Here is an 18355-nt window from a genome sequence, read left to right on the forward strand (position 1 = left end):
CATTTCAAGCTGCTGCTGAGCAACATGGAACCTGGATTTCTTGGTAGCAGGGAAGGGAAAAGCAATCTTTTCTGCTCAACATGTGCAGGATTGGCTTTTTTCATAGGTTGCTTCTTTAAAAGTTTGGTCCATCTGAAAGATTCATTAGATGCTTCAGTGAAATGTTTCATAACAAAAGCCCCATGGCCACAACCAAGCCCTGCCTGCCTGCCTGTGCTGCTCTGACAGTCACTTAGCTGAAGAAAGTATTTTGTTCTCAACAGCCCTGAGCAAACAAAGGGGAGAAGAGAGAAGGAAGCAAAGAGTGTCTCCTGATCACCACTCAGCACAAGCGGTGCTCAGTCCAACCCAACCCAGCTCAGAACGGAGGCAGGGCTGGAATTAGGCCAGAAGAGAACCCAAAGAATTCAGGAGAAAGGTTTTGGAGCTGCTTGGGATTGAAAAATCAGACTCAGAGCCACAGCAGAGAGGCTCTCGTGCCAGCAGCTGAAAGGCAGCGCTACGTGGGGAAGTTTCTGAAGGCATGCCTTGGAAATGCAGCACCACAATAGCCTGCTCTTCTGTCACAGCAGCAGGAAAGAGAAGCAACCAACCAACACAACTCAAAGAGAGGAAACAAACCTGTCAGATTGAAAGCAACCAAGCCCAGCACCTGAGCCTTACCTTGGTGAATCCTATTTGCTCCTTCCGAAAGCTCTCCAGCGGTTTGATCAGCAGGTCGCTGGCGTTCTGCACCTGCAGCACAAGGCAAGGAGTGGTCTGATTGCAGCACCCAGGTTCATGTTCTCCTAACCAGAGGCTGAAGAGGGCTAGAAGCCAAGAAACTCTGACTTTGAGTGTCTCTGACTTGCAAACTTGCTCTTTCTCCATAAGTGGAGCCACTTCACCCATCCACAGCCACGCTCCCCCAGCTGTTAATACACAGAAACCCCTCTCACAGCACCACAGAATGGCAGGGGTTGGAAGAGACCTCCAGAGATCATCCAGTCCATCCCCCCTGCCAGAGCAGGAGCACCTAGGGCAGGCCACACAGGAGCACATTCAGGTGGGTTTTCAAAGTCTCCAGAGAAGGAGACTCCACAACCTTGGTGATCTCAGAGGTCTTTTCCAACCTGGTTCAATTCAATTCAGTTCAGTTCAGTTCAATTCAATTCAATTCAATTCAATTCAATTCAATTCAATTCAATTCAATTCAATTCAATTCAATTCAATTCAATTCAATTCAACTCTATTCTAATTCTATTCTATTCTATTCTATTCTATTCTATTCTATTCTATTCTATTCTATTCTAATTATATTCTGTTCTTATTCTACTCTACTCTACTCTACTCTACTCTACTCTACTCTACTCTACTCTACTCTACTCTACTCTACTCTACTCTATTCTCTTCTCTCTGGGCAGCCTGCCCCAGGGCTCCAGCACCCTCACCATTACAAAGTGTCTCCTCATGTTGAGGTGGAAGCTGCTGTGCTCCAGCTTGTACCCGCTGGTCCTTGTCCCATCACTGGGCACCACCCAAAAGAGAGCATCACCCTCATCTTGACACCCACTCTTCAGATATTTATAGATGTTAATAAGGTCCCCAGGTATTTGCAGATGTTGATAAGATCCCCTCTCAGCCTTCTCTTGATGGCATGTAAGGCTTGAGGGACACTCTGTAGAATCCAGCTGGGTTTCCTCAGCCTGCCACCAGCCCTGTGCCACAGGCTGTGCCCAGGCAGGACAGTCCTGTCAGTGACAGCAGCTGCCACCCACTGCATGTTAAGAGAGCCACTGGACAGAGGCAGGCTGGGACCACTGCATGTTCTTCACTGGCTGGGCGAGCCCTCACAGCAGCAGTCCCAGGGGGCTGGGCTGCTTGTTTCTCTCTCAGAGAAGCACAAACCAGAACAAATATATCCTCAAAGTGCACTGGAGGCATCAGCTCAGCTGGGTCCAAGCCCGTAGCAAGCTGCCCTGCCTGCTCTGAGGGGAAGGAAGGGAGCAGAGAAGAGTATGCTGCCGTGACAGGCTCTCTTCTGAGCTCCAGAGAGGGGAGAGAGGCAGAGAAGGGGATACAGCACTACACTGCCCCGGCCCCTTCAGCTGATTTAAAGTTGCTCAGCGTTGGTGAGAGTGTGAAACCTTCCGAGCGGGCTACTGCGAAGGACTGGTCCTACAGGCAGGGGACAGAAAAGTTGGACACCATCCCTAAGAGCATTCATGATCCCTTCTGCCCACTTAGCTACTGCCAAAGGAGCCACACTGCCTGGGGATATAATGAATAAAGAAACCTTACAGCTTTCCTCCAGCCTCTGACTGGTTTCCTCCCGTTCCCTGCCTGCCTGCGGCCCCGCGCTGTGGACGTCCCTGCGGCGTGGCCCAGCCAGCAGCCTGGCACAAGCCCTCGCTGCTGCACGAGGCAGAGGAAAGCAGAGCCAAGCAGCACATTCCTGGCATGCTGCAGAAGCTCTCCACTGAGCCTAACCTCCGTGTTTTTCCTGGAATGAGGAGTGAAACGGGAAGCCAGCGCTCGGGCTGGAGGAGCTGTGCAGAGGCAGAGGGCACAGCACAGCGGGAGAGCGAAGGCAGCGCAGCGCCTGCGGAGCGGTGCCAGCGAGGGCAGGGGAAGGGGGCACAACCAGAGCCAAAAGTACATCTTGCTTCCTATTCTTTCATCCCAAACCCACCTCGTCACCAGCTCACATGCACCTGGCTCCACAGGGCAAACCTGCTGCAGATGGCAAGGCCCTGGGGCTCCCACCTGGCAGAGGAAGGGTTGGACACTGTGTGGAACTTCCCTGCCAAGCACCTCCCATTTGCTCAGGGCCCACAGCGATGGCACCACGGACCAGACCTGGCACAAAGCACAACATTCCCAGGGCTTCCCAAATGTATTTGGCATTTAAACATGGTGTTGAGGCAGTAAGTACCAGAGCACAGTTCACATCACCTTACCATCATGGACCTCTCCAGCTCTACCTCCTGGAGCAGCTCTGCAAACTCCTTGAAGGACTCAGCTGTCAAGAAAAGAAGAGGCTGTTCAAGTGGAGCTGGCCTGGGGCACTGAAGCATGGAATCACACGTGGGGGTACCCAAACCTGGCTGCACCTCCAGCATCAACCACACTAGGGCTTGCCAGAAAAAGGGAGGAGAGGTGGCCCGGTGTGGCCAGGGGGGAAGGCTGGCTGTGAGGAGCAGTGATTCAGGCACTGGAGAGGAGGGCCTCCTGCCTGGGTAGTGCCATGGCAAAGCAGGAGGATGTTAATTACCTTTCATTAGGGATTTTATTGCAAAGCCAGCAAGGCAGGCAGCAGGGAAGGGGCAAAGGAGGGGAGGAGACCAGGGCCTGCAGCAGGATGGGCTGTGCCACAACAGGCACAACAGGGCTGCCTGCCCTGCCTGGAGGGCTGCCAGCAGCACCAGAATGTGCTCAGCGCCTCTGCCCAAGCTGGGAAGTGCTGCAGGTGCTTCCCAGGGCCACGACAAGTCTGGGAAATGAAAGCAGCCCAGCCTGACAGAGATTGCAGTCATTGACAAGAAACAGTAATCCCCTGAACCTGTGCAGGGAAAGCTGTGGGTGTAGAAATGGTCATAGACATCACCACCACTCCCCCAAATGTTAACAATTAAACAGATCTTGCTGATAACATTTTTCCCTTGGAGTCCAGCTGCAACAAAACACATGAGACCTTTTATTTTACAAACTGAAACAAGGTTTATTTAGCCTTGGGAAAAAAGGAGACCAAGTAGGAGGGGGTGACTCTCCTCCCCCCCCCCAACAGGGTTATCACCCAGAAGGAACACTCAGCCCTTCTCTCTGCCCACTGGAAGGGGCTGGATTTGTAGCAGGGCAGCAACAAAACCTCTCTCATCAGAAAATCACTCACAGCACTGACATGAGGAGCACTGCAGAAGCCTTGGTGGTTCTCCAGCAGGCTGTAAGACAAGGCTGGGAAAACACCTGGCCATGCACACAGCGTGTCTGGGTGCTGACTGCCTGTGGGGAATGATCTGATCACCCCAGTGTTCCTGGGAATTACCTGGGAGTTGGCTGGGAGAGGTTCCCACGGTGCCACTTACTGCCTTTGAGCTGTCAGAGCAGCACCCTGCAGGGAGCAGTGCTGGGGACAGGTCTGTCTGGCCTCATGTTCACTCCTGCAGCCATGTGTAAAGCACAGAATGGCTTTGGGAGCTACAGGAGCTCGTGAGCTTGCAGTCAGGACCCTGCACTCCCTGCCAGCACACTGAGCAATTTAAAGACTCTCTGAGAATGACTCAAAGAACCCCAGAAGTGCCTGGCTCATACCAGAGCTCCAGCATGCCTGGCTTGGCATAAGGGATCAAATCAGGCATAGCACAAGGACACACAGCAACAGCTCATCCCACAGACGAGGGGGAGAGGGATGCATTTGAGTTCTGCCTGCAAGCTGAGGCCCTCCTCCCTCATCCACAGGCAGTACCTGTGGGGAAGGACCCATCCCTCTGCTCAGGACCAGCAGTGATGCTGCTGCACAGCAGCTCCTGCTGTTAGGGGATTCATTCTGCAGTTGCTGAGACAGACACAGAGGGAAAACCACAGCCTTGTGACACCTTCCCTCAGCTGGCAGCATCGAAACAGAACCTGCCTGATGAGCTGGGAACTTCTGAGTTCTCCTCCAAAGCGAGAGCTTCAAAGCCTGGCAAGTGCAATGTGCTACTACTGTACTACTCTTCACCACAGGGCTGACATGAGGACTTTCACTGTGGTTACTCAGGATGAAGTGAAACCTGAAATGCACACAGACACCAGGAGCCAGAGCCAGGAAAGGAATTATCTAGGGGAGAAAGAGAACCCAGCCCTGAACTTAGAGGGAAAATATCAGTGCCTAAAAACGTCTTTAGATATTGTTTCATTTTTCCTTTGCTTTACAGAAAGATTCCAGGAGCACATTTCCTGGCACAGCCACAGAGCAAACCTCTTTGTCCAAAGGCAGGGTCAGAGAGCACCAGGGGGTAGCCACACTCCTGGCCTGAGCTGACACTTGCAAACCCTTGCAGAGCAGAGCAGGGAGGCTGCCTGCCACCACTGCCTGTCGCCAGCGTCTGCCAGCGCTGCTTGCCCAGCCATGCCCGAGGGCTGCCTGGCAGTGGCTCAGCTGCCCATGGTCAGCAGCACCCAGGAATGGCCAAAAGAGAATTTCAGCCTCCTGTGCCTGGGAGGGAGGAGGGGAAGGACACCTCATCTCATTTCATTCCTCCCTTCACCTCTGAGGAGCTGCTGATCCCAGCTCCCCCAGGGCTGGCTGGTGGAGGCACCGCAGCCACGCTGTACCACAGATGGGTCTGCAGCTACCAACACCTCTGAGGGAAAGTGCTGCTCACCACAGGTAGCAGCCCAGCTCTGTGTCCTGCCTCACACTGGCAGTGCTCAAAGCCACCACCTGACATGCTGCCTACAACTACCTGAAGGGAGGTTGTAGCCAGGAGGGAGTTGGTCTCTCCTCCCAGGCAACCAGCACCAGAACAAGAGGACACAGTCTCAAACTGTGCCAGGGGAGGTTTAGGCTGGGGGTGAGGAGAAAGTTCTTCACAGAGAGAGTTGTCAGCCATTGGGATGTGCTGCCCAGGGAGGTGGTGGAGTCATCATCCCTGGAGGTGTTTAGGAAGAGGAGCTTGGACATGGCATTTGAAGCCATGGCTCAGTAGTCCTGAGGTGTTGGGTGACAGGTTGGACTTGATGATCTTTGAGGTCTTTTCCAACCTTACTGATTCTATGATTCTATGCCAGGGGTGCCAGGCTGCTGTCTGCCTGCACTGACAGCAAGAACTGCCCCATCAGTGACAGAGAGATCAAAGGCATTCCCTGCAGCGTGATAAGGAGCTGCCTCTGAATGCTCTGCTTCATTCCCAGCCCCTGCACATCAAACGAGCTCCCACGCAGCTCCTTGGCACCCTTGCAGGACATGGAAGCTGCTAGGGAGATGTCAACGCCCTGCTGCTGGTTTGGGAATAAGGGAGCCCTGTGAAGCAGCTCAGCTGCAGCAGGCACTGCAGGGTTTGTGGAGGAGGAGGAGGAACAACACAGCCCAGGCTTCTTCAGTGGGGAAACCAGGGACCTCTCTGAAAGAAAGAAAAAGCTACACAAACATTCCCCAGCAGAAACAGAAGAGGGGAAAGGCTGGCTTCACCACAGAGGGCTTTACATTTGCTGTGCATCTTCCTGCTCTCCTCTGCCCACAATTGCCCCTGCTCAACCTCTGCCATTTCCAGCAGGCTTCCTTGCCCACCAAGCACCGTGGTCCTGCTGCACCAGCTCACCAAAGCCCCACCACGCTGGCTCAGCACAGCCCTGCCACACCAGCTCCCTGCTGCTCTGCTCTGCTCCCCACCCCCAGTGCAGAGGCACAGGGTGTTGGAGCTTCATCCTCTCCAGCCAAGAGGAGGGAGGCTCCTTCCTTGGGCTGCTGTTTGCTTCAGATCCCTCTGCTCCCAGAAGGGGCATTTCTGAGGCAGCATTTTCCTCTGCTTTGGAGGGGTTTGGAAATTCAGCTCCTCTGGTGCCATTAGCTCTGGAGGCTGACTCACTTCCAGCAGGTTTCACCTAGAGACTTTCCATAAAGGAAATCAGATTTTGCAGGGCAAGCTGCAAGCTGCTTTGAAGGGCTTTAAATAAAACAACCCAAAGGCTTTACTTCCTTCCCCTTTCCACGAGGGCTGAGAGACCTGACATCAGCAATGTCACACTTGGCAGCTGCTCTTCAACAACAACCTGACAAAAGCTTGGGGTTTGTTGATTTTTGCCTGTTCAGCCCCCTCAGGCAGCAGCCTGGCTCAGGCCCTGTGCCCCCACCACATCCCAAGAGCCCCAAGGTATTGGAGGATCTCTTGTTGTTCCTTCTGCCAGCTGTCCCCCCTGCACCCACACCCCTGCACTGGCCATTCACCAGCACTAGCTGAGCCAAGAGCAGGACAGATGTGAGAAGCATCATGTTTAGGGGCACTGAGGCCATTTGCTTTAGCTGCCTGGGTGCAGCTGGCAGTTGTGTTCTCTGCAGAGCTGCATGAGGCTGGCAGGGACATAAAATGGCTTCAGGATTGCTAATCCCAAAACAGATGTACCAGAGGCTCCCCTGCTGTGAAGGCAGAGACTGGTGATTACTTTCCATATGACAACACATCCAGTAATTAATTTTTCCCAGCAGTTTTCAGGATTCTGGGGTAGCTCTGGTTTTGTTCTTGGCAGAGCAAAGGCAGTGTTAGGAGCAGCATCTGCCTGGCTTGGCCAATGTGGCTGATGCTCAGTGCCACGTGTGCTCCCGCTCCACCTGTGGCACTGGGAAACAGGACTTGCTGGGAAGGCAGGGCCTGGCAGCACTGAGCATGGCTGGAGCCATGGGAAACCTCTGCAAATTGCAGCCCAGAAGGCCAGTGGCATCCTAGGCTGCATCAAAAGAAGTGTGGCCAGCAGATCCAGAGAGGTGATTCTGCCACCTTACTCTGCTGTGGTGAGACTTCACCTGGAGTACTGCATCCAGCTCTGCAGCCCTCAGCACAGGAAGGACATGGACCTGATGGAGCAGGTCCGGAGGAGGGCCACGAAAATGCTCAGGGGGCTGGAACAGCTCTGCTATGAGGACAGGCTGAGGGAGCTGGGGTTCTTCAGCCTGGAGAAGAGAAGGCTCCAGGGACACCTAACAGCAACCTGCCAGTACCTGAAGGGGGCTACAAGAAGGCTGCAGAGGGACTGTTTGCAAAGGCCTGCTGGGAAAGGATGAGGGGCAAGGGCTTGAAATGAGAGAAGAGGAGATTTAGATTGGATGTTAGGAGCAAGTTCTTTGCCATGAGGGTGGTGGAACACTGCAACAGGTTGCTCAGCAAGGTAGTTGAGGACTCATCCCTGGAGATATTCAAAGTCAGGCTCTGAGCAACCTGCTGTAGAGGAACATATCCCTGCTGAGTGCAGGGCGGTGGGACTGGATGACCTTTGGAGGTCCTTCCAACCCAAACCATTCTATGGTTCTATGACTCTATGAAATTATGCATTGAAATGGGAATGTGAAATTCTACCCATGAAAGTTTGCCTCTAAAACACACTATGGAACAACCTGGCTCCTGATGCTCTCTAAGAACCAGGCACTAGAGAAGGAGAGAAGGAGAGAAGGAGAGACTTCCTCAGTTACTGAAAGCTTGCATCAAAAAGCAGAAAACTTACCAATATTGATCTCATCATCTGTCAGTGTGTCACCAATGAAGTCAAACTGAAAGGACTGCAAAGTCTGGGAGAATTTCTGTACTGCAGAGGAGTAACCTGGAAAAGAAGAGAGCAATGACCACGGCTGTGTTAGTGTAGCTGTTCCACAGAAACAGCAAGTCTTAGAGCTTTAGCCTGAATGGAACCAAGCTAGAGGAGAAACCCTGACTTTAGGCACTCTAGAAACCATCATGATGTTGATAATCATGAGAGGCTGCAGAGAGCATTTGTTTTGTTCTCTTTTTCTTTCCCACTACTGCTGAAAGTGCTTCTGCAATGCTAATGGATGCCTCACATCAAGCAGACAGCTGATCAATAGCCTCCTGCCCTGCAGCTCACAGAAGAGACACATTGGAAGGAACCTCAGACATCACCTTACTCCAACCTCCCTGACATGGGCAGGGACACCTCTCAACTAGCCCAGGTTGCTGAAGGCCTCATCTAGCCTGCCTGGTGGTGGAGTCACCATCACTGGAGATGTTCAGGAGGAGACTTGACAGGGTGCTTGGTTGCATGGGTTAGTTGATTAGGTGGTGTTGGATGATAGGTTGGACGTGATGATCTTGAAGGTCTCTCCCAACCTGGTCTGGTCTATTCTATTCTATTCTATTCTATTCTATTCTATTCTATTCTATTCTATTCTATTCTATTCTATTCTATTCTATTCTATTCTATTCTATTCTATTCTACTCTACTCTACTCTATTCTATTCTACTCTATTCTATTCTATTCTATTCTATCCCCTGCAGGAAAACACCCAGCTGCCCATGCAGCAGGATGCAGGAACGGTTTCAGAGGCAGAGCAGATATCCCCTGGTGCCACACAGGCATCCACACAGTTCCTGGGAGCAAGCAGGCTGCCAGACAGGCTTGGCACTGTTCAGGCTGATGTTTCCATTATAGGAGAGAAAGATCTGTAGAGTCAGAAAATAAACGTGGGGAGGAGGACAGGACTCAAAATAACTGCCCCTCCTCAGGGGGTCACGGACACAAACAGGCCCTAAGAGCAGCTCAGCAGTGCTGCAGCTGAGCACAGAGAGCCGGAGGGCTCAAGCTGGGCTCATCACAGCAGCTGCAGATGGCCCCGCGGCCCGCTCCTGGCCCGCTGGTGAAGGAACCTTCAGTCTTGGAGCAAAAACACTTCCTGATGGTGGTTGGTAGCTCAGCCCAAATTATTTTTGGACTCTGCAGAGATGTTTCTAGCCAAAAGGATCCTTTGTGCCTTCGCATCCTGTGGGGCTGCTTCACAGCTTGGTCAGTGGCTCTGTTGTTGCAGGCGGCTGCCGATGCTGGCAGAGGAGCTGGAGAGGCAGGGGAGCAGTGACCCTCACAGCAGACCCCAAAATCCCCCAGCCCCTGAGGGCTGTGAGAGCCTCGGGTAACACTCTACCACAGGACAAACCATGTCCTTCTCCTGCAGAGCACTGGGACATTGAGGCTCTTGAATGTGTCCAGAGAAGGGCAGCAAGGCTGGGGAGGGGTTTGGAGCACAGCCCTGTGAGGAGAGGCTGAGGGAGCTGGGGTTGCTTAGCCTGGAGAAGAGGAGGCTCAGGGCAGACCTTCTTGCTCTCTACAACTCCCTGAAGGGAGGTTGTAGACAGGAAGGGGTTGGTCTCTTCTCCCAGGCAACCAGCACCAGAACAAGAGGACACAGTCTCAAGCTGCACCAGAGGAAGTTTAGGCTGGGGGTGAGGAGAAAGTTCTTCCCAGAGAGAGTTGTTAGCCATTGGAATGTGCTGCCCAGGGAGGTGGTGGAGTCACCATCCCTGGAGGTGCTCAAGAGGGGATTGGATGTGGCACTTGGTGCCATGGTTTAGTAGCCATGAGGTGTTGGGTGACAGGTTGGATCTTGATGATCATAGAACCTTATTGGTTCTACGATTCTGTCTGGTGGATTTGACAGCCTCACATCAACCACAGCTTCCTGCATGCACTTTTGGGGCTGGTGTGAGTCTTTGTGTCTTTCTCCAACAGCAAATACCCAAGAGACACACAGAAGGAGGCTGAGCTTGTCTGATCTCAGTGAATAGGATGTAGACACTAAAACAAAAGCCAAGGAATAGTTTTTATACTTTGACTGATGTGGCTATATTCCCCACCTCTGGACTCCAGCAATAGGCACAGTCCTAGGCTGGGTTCATTCCTGGGGTGCAGCAGAGATAGTGTGCACAGTGCAACTGTGGAAGTCATGGATGGCACACACATTGGTATCAACACTTCATAGAATGGATTGGGTTGGAAGGGACCTTAGAGATCATCTAGTTTCAAGCCCCCTGCCATGGGCAGAGACACCTTCCACTAGACCAGGTTGCTCAAGGCCCTGTCCCAATATGGCCTTGAGCATCCTCAGTGAGGGGACATCCACAACCTCCCTGGGCAACCTGTTCCAGTGTCTCACCACCCTCACTCTAAAGAATTTCTCCCTAATCTCCAGTCTAAATCTTCCCTCTTCCAGCTTCACTCCATGTAGTGATAGCACTACAAGCCCTTGCAGGCACCCAGCTCACACTTTGCCAAACATGTGTGGCTTCCACATCTGTGTGGTTTTGTAATCAGCTGTTAAAAGCTATTGGGAAATGGCAGCCAAAAATGAAGTGTCAGTAACGGAGCAATGGTGTCTGCGGAGCATAAGCTACCCCCTAGAGTGAGGACAATGGTGATCCAGGTGGGGTTTTGGTTCTTTTGTTTTCCACTGCAGGCTCAGTGACAAGAGAACTCATCACCTCACTGGCAGACATGGGGGTTCCTCAAACTCTGCTATGAAAGGGAGAGAAAGATTTGACACCACTGAACTGGATGCTGGGAAAAGAACTCAAGCAGCCTGTGTGGGATCCTGGCAGGTCCCCACACTGCTCTGCTTCCCCTGTCCATAGGCCAGGAGCACCTCAGAGTCCTGAAGTGGCCATGGCATGTGGGGACAGTGAGGTGCCAGCCTAGAGGAGAAGCATGGCCTCAAAGTGCACACAGTCCCTGCTTTCCCCTCAAAAGCCTCCTTCAGCAGTTTCCTCTGAGGGGTCAGACCTTGGCTCCTGAATGGGCAGATTCAGGCCTGAATGTGACTATTTAAGCACAGCTGGTGGTGGGGGTGCTGAGAGCACGTAAATGAGTGAACTCCAGCACAGAATGATGTCATTGGCTTGAGGGGAAACCTCAGCAAATAATTCACTCTCAGTCCCTGCAGCGCTTGCCTCAGGCCAGGGCTGGAGGCTCTAATTCAGTTGCAGCTCAGCAGAATCTTTCTTTGGTCCCCTGCAAACCCTCAGCAGCAGGCAGCTCAGGGACTTCCTGAATGCCCCATCCCTGGAGGTGTTGAAGGCCAGGTTGGATGAGGCCTTGACAACCTGCTCTAGTGAAAGGTGTCCCTCCCCATGGCAGGGGTGTTGGGAGTGGATGATCTTTAAGGTCCTTTCCAACCTAAACCATTCCATGAATTTTCCATGGCTGCTGCTGGCCTCTGCCCAGGTCCTCCTCACTTCATAACCATGTTTATTAGTTGGGGAGCTTCAATCACTGCCCTCAAACACCCACTCACCCTCACCCAGCACTGGGTCCCTGAGCAGCCCATCATGTCCTATTCTCCCACATCCCAGCCAGTGTCCAGCTGTCTCCTCCACAAGCCCTGTGAGGAGAGGCTGAGGGAGCTGGGGCTGCTTAGCCTGGAGAAGAGGAGGCTCAGGGGAGACCTTATTGCTCTCTACAACTACCTGAAGGGAGGTTGTAGCCAGGTGGGGGTTGGTCTCTTCTCCCAGGCAACAAGCACCAGAACAAGAGGACACAGTCTCAAGCTGTGCCAGGGGAGGTTTAGGCTGGAGGTGAGGAGAAAGTTCTTCCCAGCAACAGAGATTGGCCATTGGAATGTGCTGCCCAGGGAGGTGGTGGAGTCCCCATCCCTGGAGGTGTTTAGGAAGAGACTGGCTGGGGTGCTTGGTGCCATGGTTGAGTTGATCAGATGGTGCTGGGTGATAGGTTGGACTTGATGATCTTGCAGATCTCTTCCAACCTTTAAAATTGTTCTTCCTTAAATTGTTCTCACTCTGTTCATTCCCTCCACACTTGTTGGCTGAGGGGAAGGTGGCAAGGCCCAGACAGCAATGGTTGTGTGCATCCCACCAGCCTGGAGCACACAGAGACCCCTCTCACTGCCCCTGGCCAGGACCCAAGGTTTGTGTGCACCACTTTCCCACCACGTGTCAGCTCGGGGGTTAGCTCCAGCACTGGTGGAACAGGACTTGGCCAGCTGCTGCTGTTGGGAGTTTATAGAAACAGGGGGTGGAGAAACAGCAGCAAGAGTCTGAAAAAGCCAAACACAATACATTTGAATCAGGAGGGGGAAAAAAAATTAACAACATTACCAGTTGAAGTTACATTTTGCCTTTCAAAGCACTGTCTGGCCTGCAACTGAATTTGCCAGTTGTCCAGCTGAAGGCGATCCAGGTGGATGTGCTACCAGCCACGTCTCACAGCTTAACAGTGGAAAAAGGAACGAGCAGCCCTTCATTGCTGCACTGCTCTGCAGTTTGGCCTGGGACAAGGAAGGGTTTTCATTTTGGGGAGTCACCAAAGCTAGGAGCAGGCTGCAAGCAGTGATGATGTGCACTCATAGGATCACTTTGCTTGCAAGAGACCTTTAAGATCATCAAGTCCAAGCACTAACCCAGCACTGCCAGGTCACCACTAAGCCGTGGCCCTCAGCCACACATCTACAGGGCTTTGAAACCACTCCAGGGATGGGGACTCCACCACTGCCCTGGGCAGCCTGTTCCAGGCATTGACAGCGTTTTGGGGGAAGAAATTGTTCCTCAAGTCCAACCTACACCTTCCATGGGGCAATTAATAAACATGGTTATGAAGTGAGGAGGACCTGGGCAGAGGCCAGCAGCAGCCATGGAAAATTCATGGAATGGTTTAGGTTGGAAGGGACCTTAAAGATCATCCACTCCCAACACCCCTGCCATGGGGAGGGACACCTTTCACTAGAGCAGGTTGTCAAGGCCTCATCCAACCTGGCCTTCAACACCTCCAGGGATGGGGCATTCAGGAAGTCCCTGAGCTGCCTGCTGCTGAGGGTTTGCAGGGGACCAAAGAAAGATTCTGCTGAGCTGCAACTGAATTAGAGCCTCCAGCCCTGGCCTGAGGCAAACGCTGCAGGGACTGAGAGTGAATTATCTGCTGAGGTTTTCCATCAAATCAATGACATCATTCTGTGCTGGAGTTCACTCATGTATGTGCTCTCAGCCACTTGAGGCTGTTTCCTCTTGTCCTATCACTTGTTCCTTGCGATAAGAGACTGACCCCAACCTGGCTCCAGCCTCCCTTCAAGGAGTTGCAGAGAGCAAGAAGGTTTCCCCTGAGCCTCCTTTTCTCCAGGCTAAACAATCCCAGTTCCCTCAGCCATTCCTCACAGGACTTGTGCTCTAGAGCCCTCACCAGCTTTAGTGCCCTTCTTTGGACAGACTCCAGCACCTCAATGTGCCTCCTGGAGCAACAGACTGTTCGTTCACTATGCTGTGCCATGCCAACACCTGGAGCTGATGGTGGCTGAAGGCAGAGAGCCATCCCTGCTGCCCCACGCTGAGAACACCACTGGGGTGGCCAGGGCAGCAACCTGACACTGTGTGGCAACCCCACCCCAGAAAAGCAAGCGTGGAAGTTGCAGGGTTAGGAAAGGAGAGGCCAAGGCAGCGCTACACAGGCCTGGCGCTGCTCCTGAGGAGCCTCTAATGGAAACCAGACTGCTCCAGACCAAGGAGACTCATCCCTGAGCACGTAGAGAGCCTTGGCTGAACACAGCCTTCTGACAAACCCTCTGCACACACAGAGGACAGCAGCAGCCACCGAGGGAACAGGAGATGCTCCTGCCTGGGGGCTGTGTCTGTGCAGGGTGCAGCAGCCAGGACAGCACCGTGGCCCTGTGCTGCTCACACACTCGGTGAGCAGCTGTCCCTTCCCTCGGTGACACCCAAACGGTGCTGTGCTGATAGCAGGGGATGGGGCAGGGCACGGGGGGTTGGGAGGAAGGGATGAGACACAGGCACAGGAAAGCAGCTCGACAGCAGGAAGCAGCCACCATGGTCATGGAGCTGGGCAGGAAGCTGTGGGGAAAAAACAGGGCCACAGCTCCACGCTGGGAGAGATAAACCCATCTTCTCCTTCCTTCTGTCAGGCACTCAGAAAGCTCTTCCCTCCCCATGAGCAGCACAGGGCTGCCAACCGCCCCCGCTCCACACACCCAGAGCCTGGCAGGAGGGAGAGGGTGCGGGCTGGAAAGAGGCAGCTGCAGGGTCTGTCCTGCTCACACAGCACCAGGAACATGTGTGGAGAGCTGGATCGTTGCTGAAGGAATCCCACTGTGCTCCCAAGCCAGCGACATCCCTGCAAACAGCATGCAAAGGCTCACCACCCCCTGGCAAGGACGGCCTGCTCTTGGTGCAGCTCAGCTTGTTTCCATGGAAACCTACCAAAATCAATTCGATCAGGAGTCCTCTAGGACTCTTCTCCCCTCCAGCATACAGCAAGTGATGCCAGCTTCCACAACCTGTGGTCACAGCAACGTGCTTCTCTAGGGAAAACCAGGCCCCATCTATCTCCCTGCCCAGAGCAACCCCAGCCTGGCTGCAAGGAGCATCAGCTGCAGCTGCACCGCTCACAGGAGGCACACAAAGGACTTTCTGCTGGTATTTCATAGAATGGTTTGGCTTGGAAGAGACCTCCAAAGGTCACCTTGTCCAACACCCCCTGCAGTAAGCAGAGGCATCCTCAACTAGGTCAGGTTGCCCAGAGCCCTGTTGAGTCTCACCCTGAATATCTTCAGGGGTAGGGCCTCAACCACCTCCCTGGGCATCAGTTGCAGAGTTCCACCACCCTCATGGTAAAGAGGTTCTGTATGTACAGAAACACACCTCCAGAGACTGCAGCTGTTGAAGGCTGTGCCCCACAGCCTGCTCAGCAAAGACCTGGGCAGGATTCTCCTCTCAGCCTTTCACAGTGTCCACAGGGAACTGAAGACCACAAACATTTTGCTACCTCTGCAAAAGCCACAGGCCTCTGAAACAGCACAGATTGCCACCAGGAGCCTTGGAACAGCCTGTGGTTCTGCTTTTTCCTCCCCAAAGCTTAGAATTGAAGCCAGCAGGAAACCATGACCACAGGACAGACCCCGAGGGGGAACGCAGCCCTGTGCACCACCACATGCTGCAACGGGGACAAGTGGCTGCGGCCGGGCAGTGGGGCACAGAGGAGCTGCTCCAGGGTCCAAGGTGCTCAGTGTATCACAGACATCTCCAATCAGCTTGGCACTCCTCAGAGAAGGGTCCCACTTCCCCAGGTTTCCAACTGTATGACTGCAATGGTCCTGCCTTGCTGAGAGAGGAAAGCACATCCTCAAGCAGAGGGAAATAGGAGTGCCAGTGACAGCCCACTGGGGACAGCTACAAGAGCCACCAGGATATCTGTGCACCAGGAAAGGAGGATCACAGGGTGTCAGGGGTTGGAAGGGACCCAAAGAGATCATCAAGTCCAACTCCCCTGCCAGGGCAGGACCATACAATCTAGCTGAGGTCACAGAGGAAGACATCCAGACAGGCCTTGAAAGTCTCCAGAGAAGGAGACCCCACAGCTTCTCTGGGCAGCCTGTTCCAGTGCTCTGTGACCCTCACAGTAAAGAAGTTCCCTCTTGTGTTGAGGTGGAAGCTCCTGTGCTGCAGCTTACACCCATTGCTCCTTGTCCTGATCAGAGCAGATCATGCCTGAACTGCCTCACCTAACACCACAGGGACACAACAGGATGTTGAGTGTCACAGAGATGCAGAAACAACACTCTGAAACCCAACAAAGCCTCCTACTGTGTAAAGGAGCCACAGAGCATGCACCTCACAGCTGCCAGGAGCCTCACACAGGTTATTCCAACCTGAACATCCCAATTTTGTTACATTTGTGAGCTGAGGAGATGTTGGGAATGCCAGCACCATCTCCACTTCTCCCTAGGATGTAGCCAGGCGAGAGCTGCTGCTCCTCTGCAGCTAAGGGACCCAACAGGCAGCAGGTCCAGCAGGTCTTTGGCTCCCCCTCAGTCACACACTGCTCCCTGTGTGTCACACTGCAGTTGAGGGGAAAAAAGTGAAATAAAACAAGCCCCACCACCTCATCACTGTAGTGTCACTGGCCAGGGACACTACTGGAACAAACCACAGCATCACAGAATGGTAGGGGTTGGAAGGGACCGCTAGAGACCACTGAGTCCAATCCCCCTGCAAAGCAGGATCACCCAGGGCAAGCCACACAGGAACACACCCAGGCAGGGGTGGAAAGTCCCCACAGAAGAAGACTCCAAACCTCTCTGGGCAGCCTGCTCCAGGGCTCCAGCACCCTCACCTTAAAGATGTTTCTCCTCACATTGAGGTGGAACCTCCTGTGGTCCTGGAAGTTGACTTGAATCCATGCAAGGGCAAGACCAGCTGAACTGAGATGGGAGTGCCCCTGCCCACATTGGAAAGTGAGCAGCAACTGAACTGTGCCAGCAGAGGGCTAGTTAAGGGATGAGAAACCAGCAGAGATACAATTAACCAGACTGGAGAAGACCTTTGAGATTATTGAGTCCAACCTATCACCCAGCACCATCTAATCAACTAAACCATGGCACCAAGCAGCCCATCCAGTCTCTTCCTAAACACCTCCACTGATGGTGACTCCACCACCTCCCTGGGCAGCACATTCCAATGGCCAATCTCTCTTTCTATGAAGAACTTTCTCCTCACCTCCAGCCTAAACCTCCCCTGGCACAGCTTGAGACTGTGTCCTCTTGTTCTGGTGCTAGTTGCCTGGGAGAAGAGACCAACCCCCACCTGGCTACAACCTCCCTTCAGGTAGTTGTAGAGAGCAAGAAGGTCTCCCCTGAGCCTCCTCTTCTCCAGGCTAAGCAACCCCAGCTCCCTCAGCCTCTCCTCACAGGGCTTGTGCTTCAAGCAACATGTCCTCCCTCTCTTCCTTACTCCAGTTCAGTCCTAGATTAGGATGCTGAAGCCATAAATTCCAGAGGGGAATGCTTTGGGTCTGTAAATAACCCTGTGGGCCTGGTGTGACAGTAACAGCAGAATGGAATGCTCACAGTAGCACAGTAAGCAAACGTGGAGGCCACCTGGAAGCTCCTCACAGCTGTGGTTTACTACAGATCCTAGCAAACCAAAACTAACCCAAACCAACCCAAAAATCAGTTCAACAGGAAGCAGGGAGCTGGGGGTGTGAAAACTCCAAGAAAGAATGCTGGAGGGGCAGAGGGTGCTGAGGAGTAGGCTTCAGCTTGCCAAGACAACTGTGTGCTTCATCTACTTTCAGTAATGCTTCATTTTTGATCCATGTCAGTCTGACCACCAGGGAACAAGCCACTCCTATGCTTCTGCATCTGCCCAGCTGACCACACCATGGATATGCCCCGCAAGGAGCCACTTAGCAACAGCTTCAACAAGCCACCAGGAAACCCCCCAGATCTGGATGAGGGCATCGAGTCCATCAGCAGTAAATTTGCAGACAACACCAAGCTGGGGGCAGGAGTTGATCTGCTGGAGGATAGAGAGGCTCTGCAGAGGGACCTGGACAGGCTGGACAGATGGGCAGAGGCCAAGGGCAGGAGATTGAACACATCCAAGTGCCAGGTTCTGCACATTGGCCACAACAACCCCAGGCAGTGCTACAGGCTGGGGTCAGAGTGGCTGGAGAGCAGCCAGGCAGAGAGGGACCTGGGGGTACTGGTTGATGGTAGGTTGAACATGAGCCTGCAGTGTGCCCAGGCAGCCAAGAGGGCCAATGGCATCCTGGCCTGCATCAGGAACACTGTGGCCAGCAGGAGCAGGGAGGTCATTCTGCCCCTGTACACTGCACTGGTTAGGCTGCACCTCGAGTACTGTGTCCAGTTCTGGGCTCCTCAGTTTAAGAAAGATGTTGAGTTGCTGGAAGGTGTCCAGAGAAGGGCAGCAAAGTTGGTGAGGGGTTTGGAACACAGCCCTGTGAGGAGAGGCTGAGGGAGCTGGGGTTGCTTAGCCTGGAGAAGAGAAGGCTCAGGGGTGACCTTATTGCTGTCTACAACTACCTGAAGGGAGGCTGTAGACAGGCAGAGGTTGGTCTCTTCTCCCAGGCAGCCAGCACCAGA

General features: G+C 53.4%; 1 protein-coding gene across 4 annotated transcripts in view; it reads right to left on the reverse strand.

The window, feature by feature from the left end:
• The window catches only part of OPHN1 (oligophrenin 1), an 81932-nt gene that overhangs the window by 44216 nt on the left and 19361 nt on the right, over positions 1–18355 (reverse strand). For all 4 annotated transcript variants that reach the window (XM_068157593.1, XM_068157592.1, XM_068157595.1 and 1 more), the window contains exons 2-4: positions 8176–8271; positions 2940–3001; positions 664–735 (exon numbers count right to left, since the gene is read on the reverse strand). In XM_068157593.1, coding sequence (XP_068013694.1) covers positions 664–735; positions 2940–3001; positions 8176–8271 — 230 coding nt within the window. The remainder of the gene's footprint in view (positions 1–663; positions 736–2939; positions 3002–8175; positions 8272–18355) is intronic.

The sequence above is a fragment of the Melanerpes formicivorus genome, unplaced genomic scaffold, assembly GCF_026170545.1.
Source record: "Melanerpes formicivorus ecotype bairdi unplaced genomic scaffold, bMelFor1.0.p_v2 SCAF_37, whole genome shotgun sequence".
Classification (NCBI taxonomy): Eukaryota; Metazoa; Chordata; class Aves; order Piciformes; family Picidae; genus Melanerpes; species Melanerpes formicivorus.